Here is a 12,410-nt window from a genome sequence, read left to right on the forward strand (position 1 = left end):
GCTGATGAGACCTTGGTTCCTTTGCTTGCGCAACGGCACCAGTGTTGTCGCAGTACACCGGGACTGGATCAACTCCGTTAGGAATAACGCCCAACTCTTGGACAAAATTCCTCATCCAAACTGCCTCTTTAGCTGCAGCAGATGCAGCAATGTACTCAGCTTCAGTGGTGGAATCCGCAACGGTGTCTTGCTTGGAACTTTTCCAAGAGACAGCCACACCATTAAGCATGAATACAAAACCAGAGGTCGATTTCGAATCATCTACATCACATTGGAAGCTAGAATCAGTGTAGCCTTCCAATTTTAATTCTCCACCCCCATAGACCATGAACAAGTTCTTAGTTCTTCTCAAGTACTTAAGAATATCTTTCACGGCCTTCCAATGCATTGGACCAGGGTTCGCCTGATATCTGCTTGTAACACTCAAAGCGTAAGCAACATCAGGACGTGTCGATATCATACCATACATGATACTACCAATAGCTGACGCATATGGAACACGTGTCATCATCTCTATCTCTTCTTCAGTTTTGGGACACATTGCCATTCATCAATCTCTTGAGATTGATAGGTAAATTCTAAAACACCCTATGTATGATTTTTGGTGTTTGTTGTATTTGCTACACACTTTCTACATGGTGGCCGAAATTTTAATAAAAATAAAATTTTGAACTTCCGTTGCGCATTCGGTCACCATAACCGATCACCTTTCAAATATGTCATATATTAATAATTAAAAATAATTATTTGATTAAAACATTTTCTTTAAACTGTCCTCGGTCTTCGTTTCTCGTTCGAGCTTCGAATACTGCCAAAAGCCCTAATTTACTCAATTATGGTAAACCAAGCCGTAAAACCTATAATAATGCCATAAACATGCACTTTATGCATTTAAAATAATTAAATAATTTTTTTTAATAATACCCTAGATTTGCATGCAGACAGGTTACGTCGCTTGAATTTCTAGACCTTACAATAACAGTTAAGGTTTACTGAGTCATTAGACTCACTAGGTGTGAATGATGTAGGTGATGATATTTATGATGATATTGGAGGAGTTGATGGTTAAACTGGCTGGACTGATAGTGCACATAACCCGAGGATTCGTTGCTAGTTTTTCCGCACTACTATGATTTTACAATACTTTAAAGATTTTATGACTTTTGATGCTTATGAGTGGTTTTGAGTGGACTTAAGATATTTATGCTCTTTTGAAAAATACTAGTTTTAGGTTTTGGGTTGACGGTTTACGATTTTATGTTTTGCACTTCGTTTTGGATTTTAAGTAAAATAGTTGGTTGAGTAATTTTAAAAAGTACAAAAGTGTATATATATATGTGTGTGTGTGTGTGTGTGTGTGTGTTTATAAATTTCGGCCGAAGCCGTAAGGGTTTGAAAAAAAATTTCTAGTATATTTTAAAGAAAAACAAGTAGTATATGTTTCACTTACCGTGGGTAATGTTCATTATGTAGTCACCGTTCATGGAAGGCAATGAAATATTAAACTTACTTTTAATTTTTTTCCTTCTAATGGGCTTGATTTTTAAAAAAAATTGTCTCATCATAATTTTTGAAGATCTCATGCCATGTTTGTTTGTATGTTTGTCAGATTCATTCAACTCTTATTATTGTATTAATAATAATACACATACTGTTTATTTATAATATATCACTGGTATTATAAATAATAAAAGATGATCGATAACCGAGAACTAATTGATCTATATGAGCCATATATAGATCCATGACCAAACCTAAGTAAATGTAGGGATGCAAATGCAATATTTCATAAGCTTCCAATATTTTATATGTCTTCGATCTTCAAAATTCATTTCGACGATCTGGTCCCACTATCTTCAAATATTGATCTTCCACTAATTCTAATATTTATATTAAATTTCTATGGCACATTGAGATACAAATTTATTGGTGGGAACGAGACTTAAATCAGGCTCATTTTAAATAATTATCAAATAATTAAAAATAATATTTAAAATATCCTAACATTTACCTAGCAAATTGGTCATGACTCTCGATTATCTGTTTACCATATAATAAATTTTTTTATATAAAATCCACAATATCAAATATTGTCATCAAATCATGTATCTTATGAACTATCACTAACTGTCATACACAATAAGTTAAACAAACAATTTTTTTTAACTTCAATTAATTAAATTCTCGTAAAACGCTTTAAAATAAATAATTATAATTATTTATCTCGTTGTAAAATTCAATAATTTCATCAAAATTTATTTTCAATGGTTAATTTGATGAATTTTCTTAAAATATCAATTTTTGAGAATTTTACTTGAATTATCAATTTTGACCCAAAATTTTTTTAAATTTTAAAACACTCCCCGAGACTCCAAACAGAGTGTCTTTGTCGGGCAGGGCTGCCCGAGACTATCCCAGGCACACTGCCAAAGCCCCATCACATAGCCCAAACAGTTTGGACAGCGTCCCTGGCAGGCAGTGCTGTGTACCTTAAAAAACAAATTTGAAAAAATCTGGGCTGGTAGCTTTGTGCCTACCTGGGGCAGCTCTGCCTGGAAATGTTTCGAGTAGCCGTGATATTTTTTTTCCAAAAAAAATTATTCTCAGGGGCTTTGATTTTCAAGAATTTCAAACGCGGTTAGAAATAAAAAAACTCAACACGATTTAAACAAAACATACGATTGAGAAACCTTGGTTTTGATATCACTATTGGAGTATCTTTTTCTCGTGCCGAAGGCGCAACAGAAGTTTTAAAATTTTTTTTTGACGTTCGGAACGCTCCTTGGACGTTCCTTGGATGTCATATGAATTAAAGATCCGTAGGACATTTAGAATTGTTTAACTTTACGTATTTAACGTTGGACTTCGAACCAATACGGGATTAGTGAAGTTGGTCCTTGTTTTGTATCCATTCGAGCATATCTCAATCATTTGATCATCTAATTAAGTGCACGATCGCAGACTTTGTTCTTTTTTCATCGTACTAGAGATCTCAAACAATTTCTGTGTTGAGATTGAAATGCCCAAACTTTAGAAAATCCAGAGACGATGCGGCGGCAATCGGGTGGCTGCCATGGAAGGGCTTGGGCCTAAAGTTTCTTCATGAACAAATTTGATGGCCAAAACCTTGTTGTAAGGAGAGGAGAGTTTTTGTGTGTGTTGTGCATTGTGTTATAAATCTTTGATAACATATTTGTTAAAATACACAAATCCGATGTTACTAAGATTCCTACTCTTATTGTTTTTAAGACTTTTTATTTTCGTTAATTAAATTTTCATTTAATTATATCATTTATTAATCATTTATCGATAATTTATGATAATATTTATATACACATCTTTATATCTATATTAATACATATATACATGCACATATACTACATGCAAAAACATATTAATTAATATTAAATAATCATTATTTAATTTCCTCGATTAACTTATTAGTCAATTAATTCTAGACCTCTCTAGAATATTTTATGAGAATTTTGTATATATTAGTAGTCACTACTACTATTATTATTATTTAATTAGTAATTTCTAAAATCACTAAATTAATAATTATGAACTTATTGTATTCACTATCGAAGATCTGACAGCGTCGATGTATCAAGGATATAAATCATGTTCATAAAATGAAAATAGAAAATTTTGAAGATAAAATTTCCACTGATCCAATTTTTGGCGGCTGCCTATTTTGTAAACTTCTTCATCAAAATAGAAAATTTCACTCTCCTTACTCAATTAGTAGTTAATCTAACTTTCACTTCTTCCCTCATATGGAATCGACATATAAACTTCTTTATAAGCATTGTATTTGATCTTTATCAAACTACAATCGTCAAATTCAACTCTTTCAACTTTAACTATCTCAACGAAAACACAAAAATTTAATACTTTAGTGACCTTCAATAGTTCAGGGATACATATATCTATAGGTTCACATCTCCATGTGATTCAGAATAATATTTATTCTTATTCGTGCTTACCCTAAATAGCCTCATTCTTTTCATCAATATCTTGCTTGATAATATCAGAACTCATTTCTGATTGCACCTATCAGATCATGGTAAGAGCGTTGAGTAGCATCGCCCCATAATCCCCTAAGTAACGCTGATAAAGCCTGCAAAAACCTTAAGTTATGATTAGCATACAGTACGGTCCCTTCAACTCATATATCCCAATCGCATCTGTAACTATTGGTATTTCGAGAGTTACATATGAATTCGATAACGATTTGAAGTAATTTTGAATAATAATAGTGACATAGTATGTGCAACTGTTGAAATACATTTCCAAAATGCATATGTTTTACTCTGGCCAGAGATTCCTTACACTATTAACTTATCAGATCATATAAGATATCTTCACTAGTAGGAAAACGGTGTTTCATTGACTACAATGTATTTGTTCTTATGTATTTCGAAACTACACTCAACCTCGTCACTTGATAACCTTCAATAGAGTCGGTAAACGAATTAAAGTGCATGCTAGTACGTATAACCTCTAAGTTGTCCCAATTAAAAGGACGAATGGTGTACAACCTTAATCACAAACTATTCCACTCGATAAATGATTACCACTCAGACAGTCTGATGGAGGGTTGTTCAGTAATCATCATATGATCACCCATCTGTATGAATGAGCATCTCCAGCCCTTACCAATGAAGCATGTCATTTACATCACAGATACTAGTCTGAAGCTCAAGCGACATTTATCCTTATTTTAGACGGATGATTCGACTAGGAATTTTTATACAATATATGATTAACTTTCTAATGAGTTTAATGAACTTATGTAGAGAGGACGACATCATGGTACCTATTATATATATAATGACTTTATCTATACAACTTGCATTGATATATATATATAAAGTAAATGTTATAATTGAATAATAGATATTATTTTTACATTAAAGCAATAAAGCTCAAGACACAAGTTGGTTCACTGAGCATTTTCATATGACTGATAATGTGACCTTAAATATGTCGTCACATCAACATTGTATTGACGACACATCAGAAAATGATTAAAAATATTATAAAAATTGTGTAGATATATAACTAAAACTAAAATTGGAAACACAAAAGTATGAAATCGAAAAAATATATATATATATGACTAAAAAAATTTATTTTAATTATGAAGAAAAATTATCGTTCTAAGTCTGTATTGTTGCTTAATAGAAAAAGCAAAATACATCGCGTAATTTACCCTCAATAAGATTTTGGTCTTTCTTTTGTTTTAAAAATTTGTCATAACCAAAGAATTTGGCTCATTTTGTATTTCTTTAGTTGTTCTTTTTCGACGTAGTGATGTGGTGGATATTACTAACATGCCGTAGAGTTTTGTTGATAAGTCAAATACAATATCAACACTTAAAAAAATACAAAATTCCGTGTAAGAACATCTCATAGATCAATTTTATAAGATAGATATTTGATTCGATCTGAACCATCTCATTAAAAAATATTATTTTTTTTGCCAAAAATCGTACTCTTTATGATAATTATGGATCATATCGATTCCTCTTACTTATATAAATCTGTGAAACTGTTTCATAAAAAAACTACTAAAAATTATATTCGTGAGATCATATTAAAAAACTACAAAAAAATATTGACTAAAATGTGGGAAAACCCGAATTATTACATTAAACTAAATCTTAACTTGAGATGTTGAATATGTTGATGGGATCTCGTTTTTCTCGTGCCCAAAACGCATCGGAAGTTAAAAAATTTTTATTTTGACGTTCAAAATTTTCTTTGGACACTCGTATGGTTTAAATTAAATAAACATACATAATATGTTAAAGATATACCTTTAGTGAATTTTTCACTTGGCACCAACTACTCCGATGTTAGCGAACGTAGCTCTTATTGTAAATCCCTACGAACTTTCTTCGAGCCTCAACCCTCTATCCAAGGGCATAATCAATCCAATAAGAAGTCAAGATTGCCACCCTAGATGTCTCGACAGCCAGGACCCAGTGCCAGGGGAGATTAAAGAAATGCCCCGAGGGGTGATTCAAGTAGAAGAAAAGATCCGAAACCCGAAAGGAAGAAGACCTCACCCCCTATCAAGGAGGTAATCAAGATGATATCATGAGGCTCTACCGATGGATATTCCAATCGGGCGAGGAAGTCGAGAAGCAGGAGGGAGTGTATGGATGTGGAAGGAGTAAGCAGGAGTGAAGCGATCATCAGTTTTGGCCCCGAGGATCTCAAGGATGTGAATTTGCCTGATGAAGCCCTGGTTATCCAATGCCGGGTAGCCAACTATGATATTCTAAGAGTTTTTGTTGATTCAGGAAGTTCCGTCAATGTCATTTTTAAGGATGCCTTGGCACAAATGGAACTACAAGGATATCAATTGGAGACTGTGGAGAATGCGCTTTTCGGCTTTGCTGGACATGTTGTATATCCAGAGGGGGAGATTGTCCTGCCTTTGACTCTAGGCACCCGGGAGCTTAAGAAAATCGTGATGTCCACTTTCAGTGTGGTGGATGCCCCATCATCGCATAACATCATTTTGAAGTGTCCCGTCATGAATGAGCTGAGGGCCGTAGCATCCACCTATCCCCAGAAGATTAAGTTTCCTGTGGGGAGCCGAGTTGGAGAAGTCCGGGGAGATCAACCATCTTCCCGAAAGTGTTATGTGGAAGCAGTCCAGGTAGACCAGAAGAAGGCTAGGAGGGAGGGGAAGGCGGTGAGAAGTGATGAGGGAGGGGGAAGGATAGTAGAGGAGGGTGAAGTGAATTTTGTAGCAGAAGAAGAACAAGAGGTGGTGAAGATTGAGCCAGGCAAAGAAATCCGGGTGGCCCAAGACCTTGACCTATCCACCCGGGTTAGTTTTATAAATTGTTTAAAAACTAATCTTAATGTTTTTGCCTGGTCCCAGCAAGAGTTGACAGGGATCTCACCCTTGATAGCGGAGCATCACTTAAACATCCTCTCGAGATCTCATCCTGTGAAGCAAAAGAAAAGACACTTTGGTCCTGAGAAGGACAAAGTTATTGATGAACAGGTGAAAGATCTGCTGAAAGCCGGCCACATTCGGGAAATACAATTTCCTACCTGGCTCTCGAATGTGGTGTTTGTGCCAAAATCTACCGGGAAGTGGAGAATGTGTGTGGATTTTCGGGACCTCAACCAAGCTTGTCCCAAGGATAACTATCCATTGCCTAAAATTGATCAGTTGGTGGATTACACCTCTAGATATGAGCTGCTCAGTTTCATGGATACTTACCAGGGGTATCATCAAGTTCACCTGGCCAAGAATGATCAGGACAAGGCGAGCTTCATCACATTGGGAGGCACATTTTGCTATATTTTCATGCCTTTCGGGTTGAAAAACGCTGAGGCCATATATCAACATCTTATGAACAAAGTGTTCGAGAAGCAGTTGGGCAGAATGTGGAAGTGTATGTGAATGATATCTTGGGCAAATCCAAGGAGGTTGCTGGGTTCATCTCTGACTTGGAAGAGACTTTTGCCACTCTTATGCAGTATGTGATAAAGCTAAACCTGGCCAAATGTATCTTTATTGTGAAGAGTGGTAAATTTTTTGGTTTTATTGTTACTGATAAGGGGATTAAGGTAAATCAAGAGAAAGTCATGTCTGCGATGGATATGCCATCTCTCCGGTCTGTACGCGAAGTTCAGAAGCTGACTCAGAGAATTGCTTCTCTTTCTCGATTCATGTCTCGGTCAGCACACTGAAGTTATCCATTTTTCCAGGTCTGCGGAAGGCACAACGATTTGGGTCGGATGAAAATTGTGAATAGGCCTTCTGGGACCTTAAAAGCCACTTAGCAGAGCTTCCTGTCTTTGTAAAACCAGAGCCCGGGAAGAAACTATTTGTTTATCTATCTGCTACAGAGTATGATGTCAGCTCAGTATTAATCAAAGAAGAAGGCTCTGATCAGAAGCCTATCTATTATGTCAGTCATGATCTGAGAGACCCCGAGCTACGGTACAGCGAGGAGGAAAAAATAGCTTTGGCTATGATCATGACTGCTCGGAAACTGCGACCTTATTTTTTGTCGCATCAAATCATTGTGCTTACCAATAGTCCTCTCGGGAAGATTATGACTCATGCAGAAGTATCCGAGCGGATGATCAAGTGGACAGTGGAGTTGGGGGAGTATGATATTGAATACAGGCCCCGGGTTGCCATCAAAGCACAAGCCTTGTCAGATTTTTTATCCGAGATGGTTCAACCTGATGAAGAGGAAGTGTGGAGAGTTTTTGTGGACGGGGTATCTAGCCTTGCTGGATGTAGGATGGGAGTGGTAATAATAGCTCTCCAGAGAGAAAAGATTAAATTGGCTCTAAGAATTGACTCCCGGGTGATTAATAACAAAGCAGAGTATGAGGCTGTTCTTACTGGTATCCGAGCTACCTGAGAAGTTGGAGTTTCCCGGATTATTCTGTACTTTGATTCACAAATGATTACTCAACAATTAAAGGGTGTTTATGAGGCTAAGGATGATAGGATGCTTAAATATCTCAAGCTCATAAAAACACAGGCAAAAATTTTTGGGGATTGGAGTATTGAACAAATACCTCGGGAAGAGAATGAGGAAGCCAATGATTTGGCAAAGATGGCTGCCTCCTTATCAAAAGTCAGTACCCGGGAACTATTGCATGTTTCTCTGTTAATCCTCTCCACATAAGAAGAAGCATTACCAGCACTAGAGGATTCTTGGATGACACCCCTGATCAAATTCATTATAAACAATGAATTATCTACAGACAAACCTCAAGCTCAAAAGATTAAGAGACAAGCTCCCGGGTTTGTTTTCTTGAATAATATCTTGTACAGGAGATAATTTCCGGGACCTCTGTTAAAATGCTTATTGAACTAGAAAGGTGGATTACATCCTCCGGGAGATTCATGAGGGGTGTTGGGGAGAGCATCTGGGAGGAATAGCATTAGTCCGGAAAGCCCTGCTTGCCGGATTTTGGTGGCCTAATATGAGTCAAGACTCTGCCAGAGTGGTCTGAGCTTGTGAAGGGTGTCAACATCATTCAAATTTTAAACACAGCTCGGCCACTCCCATAAAGCCTATCTGGGCCTCTTGCCCTTTTGATTAATGGGATATGGACATTGTGGGTCCCTTTTCAGTTGCTCGGGCTCAGAAGAAGTTTCTTTTGGTGGCTGTGGATTATTTTTCTAAATAGGTAGAAGCTGAGCCTTTAGCCAAGATTACTGAGCTGGAAGTTTTAAAATTTCTGTGCAATAATATAGTATGCCGGTTTGGAGTCCCCAGTAGACTAATCTCAGACAACAGGAGGTAGTTTCAGGGAAAGGAAATCATATCTTGGTGCCAGGAAATGAAAATCACTCAGTCTTTCACTTTTGTTGCCTACCCTCAAGCTAATGGCCAAACAGAGGTTGTGAATAGAATTATTGTTCAAGCCTTGAAAACTAGGCTACAAGACAAACGAACAGACTGGGTGGAGGAATTGCCCAGTGTTCTTTGGGCGTACAGAACTACTCGTCGGGCACCTACTCAAGAGACTGCTTTTAATCTAGTATCTGGTTCTGAAGCAGTTTTTCGGGTTGAAATCGAACAATCTTCCGCCCCCGTAGAATCTTACTCGGATGATAATGATCAAAGCCGGGCAATGGAATTGGATTTGGTGGAAGAAAAAAGAGAGCGGGCTCTGATTCGAATGGAAGCTTACCGAGGTTGGGTTATGAAATCATCTAATAAACGAGTCTGTATCCGAAACTTTCAAGTGGGAGATCTGGTCATTAAGAAAATTAATCCAGCTGGAGATGTTGAAAAACTGGAAGCTTGGTGGGAAGGACCTTATAAAATAACCCGGAAGGTTAGCTCGGGAGATTTTTATCTGGAAGATGCTCAAGGACGTTCTCTCAAGCGACCCTGGAATGTTTTTCATTTAAAGAAGTATTTTTCTTGAAGGATGTAAATTATGTTTGGAGATATAATGAAAGTTGTGTTCTTCTCGGAAATTTTATGAATGTTTTTATATCTGAACTTGGGAGATACAAGGCCTCGGTTAATTACTAAGCCCAGGGCTCTGGCTCGAGACACCACACCTTGACCATTCCCAAATCCTGGGACATGATCCCCGGCCCAAGGCTCCTTATCTTGGTTATTAATAAGCCCAGGGCTCTATACCATGGCCCGAGCACCACACCTCGACCATTCCCAAGTCTCGGGAGATGATCCCCGGTCCTAGGCTCTAACCCTTGGTTATTAATAAGCCCAAGGCATTAGACCCTGGCTCGGGGCACCACACCTCAACCATTCCCAAGTCCCGGGACATTATCCCCGGCCCAAGGCTCCGTACCTTGGTTATTAATAAGGCCAGGGCTCTATACCCTGGCTTGGAGGACCACACCTTGAACATTCATAAATCTTGGGAACCTGGCCCAAGGCTCCTTATCTTGGTTATTAATAAGCCCAGGGCTCTATACCCTGGCTCGGGGTACCACACCTTGACCATTCCCAAGTCTCGGGACATAATCCCCGGCCCAAGGCTCCTTACCTTGGTTATTAATAAGCCCATGGCTCTATACCCTAGCTCGAGGCACCACACCTCGACCATTCCCACGTCACGGGACATGATCCCTGGCCTAAGGCTTCGTAAGTTTGTTATTAATAAGCCCAGGGCTCTATACCCTAGCTTGGGGCATCACACCTTGACCATTCACAAGTCCCAGGACATGATCTAGCTCAGGGTTCCGTACTCTAGTTATTGGAAAAATTCAGAACTCGTTTACTAGAAATTTGAGATTCAAGAAAGCAGTTCAAATTGTTCCCGGCATTTATCAAAGAAGATCTTGAAAAGGCGATAGGCCCGATCTTCTACGGCCGCCTTGAATTATGGATATAGAAAGAATGAGGCCTTATGTTGCTCCTTATCTTTCTCAGCAGCAGCCCGGTTCCTCTCAGCGGCTTCCGCCCGGGACATCTGTCTTTCCATGTCCTCAGACATGAATTTACTCTTGGTTTCAAGGACAGCGTAATGCCCTTGTAGGGTTTCTTCCCGAATGAGGACTTCATTGATGTCGTCCCGAGCTTCCTCCAGCTGTTTATTATCCTTGTCCAAGTCACCACGCAAGCCAGCTACTTCGTCTGCATGAAGGGTTTGAACCCGGCACAATTCTTCCTGTAGTCGCTCCTGGACATCCTGGAATTGCCGGGCTCAGTTGTTAGAAATGGTGCCTGTGGTGGCTACTTCTTCGAAGTCTGAGATCATCAGCTGGACACCCTGTTCAAAAAAATTAGTAAAAAAAAAAGAGAGAGAGGGAGAAGAGGAGAACTTACTGAGAGGATCCTGTTGGAACCCTCAAAAGTTTTCTGTGGCCCAGGCACCCTTCAGGTGTGCTTCCTCATCCTTGATGAGGATCTGTTAAAAAAGCTTCAGCCTAGTAGGAGTGGCTCCCTCCAGAAAAATGTTAGCCCGGGTAGGCTGTTCAGATGTAAGGGGCTCTTGAGTAGGCTGTTGGCGGGGAGGAGGGGTTGATTGATTTGCTTGCGAGGATACCTGATCTCTCTCCCGGTAACTCTCAATAGGGATCAGCTCGGGGCTTGTAATAGCCTTTCGCTTTCTCTGGGTGAGAGGAACGTGATCTTCAGATTCATATGAGGAGCTTGTCCGAGTGGTCTCCCGTTCAAGTTGAGCTCCTCTTCGGGCAGATTCGTCTATTTGGGCAGCCTACTCCTCAGCCGCTTGCCGGGCTGCCTCCTCGGCTTTCTTCTTCTTCTTCTCGACAGCCGCCCGCTGAGCATCCATTTTCTTTTCTTTAGCATCTTCCTCTGCCGCCCATTTTTGGCAAAGGCCTCCTGCATCTTGGAATTATCTGCATAGAGAAAGAAGGTTAGTATGGTTATGTTATAAAGAATAACAAGAAAGAATACACTAAAAAGAGGAAATTTACCGGGTTGAGAGGCCGAGCCTGCCACTTCATCAATTATCCGGTCAGTAGGGTCTTCAGCCCGGCCACTCAACCCGTAGATGATTAAATTCTCATTAGAAATAAAGACAGAAGAGGAAAAATTTTGGCCCTCCACCAATTATTTGCTTCGAGTGAAGGGTCCCTCAAATTTGTAAGATCGGGGAAGGGAAGGTTGTGTGGGGAGAGAAGGTAGAAAACCGGTGAGGCAAGAAATAGGGGTCGGGAGGCGAATGTAGAAGTATCGTCCTTTCCATCCTTTCTCGGAAGAAGGGACATCATCAAGAAACCGAGAGTTAAGTCCGGCAGACCGGGAGAAGGCATTGTCTCCCAGACGAAAAACAAAAAAATAATGAAGGATGAGGGGGGTGATTAGAAGATTGTTCATTTTAAAAAGGACGTAGGCCAAGGACATAATCCATAAGGAGTTGGGGTTGAATTGGTTCAAGGGGACACCAAAAAATTTAGCGGTGTC

General features: G+C 39.0%; 1 protein-coding gene across 1 annotated transcript; it reads left to right on the plus strand.

Annotated features, from left to right (window-relative positions):
* Nucleotides 1-9,339: 9,339 nt before the first annotated feature.
* LOC140972500 (uncharacterized) lies at nucleotides 9,340-9,933 on the plus strand. The gene has a single exon (XM_073434917.1). The coding sequence runs from the start codon at nucleotides 9,340-9,342 to the stop codon at nucleotides 9,931-9,933; it is 594 nt and encodes a 197-aa protein (XP_073291018.1).
* The last annotated feature ends 2,477 nt before the right edge of the window (nucleotides 9,934-12,410 follow it).

This window comes from Primulina huaijiensis, chromosome 3, assembly GCF_012295235.1.
Source record: "Primulina huaijiensis isolate GDHJ02 chromosome 3, ASM1229523v2, whole genome shotgun sequence".
In the NCBI taxonomy this organism is placed as follows: domain Eukaryota; kingdom Viridiplantae; phylum Streptophyta; class Magnoliopsida; order Lamiales; family Gesneriaceae; genus Primulina; species Primulina huaijiensis.

Coding starts and splice junctions, on each gene's coding strand:
- LOC140972500 (XM_073434917.1), top strand. CDS start 9,340: ATGAAAATCACTCAGTCTTTCACTTTTGTTGCCTACCCTCAAGCTAAT.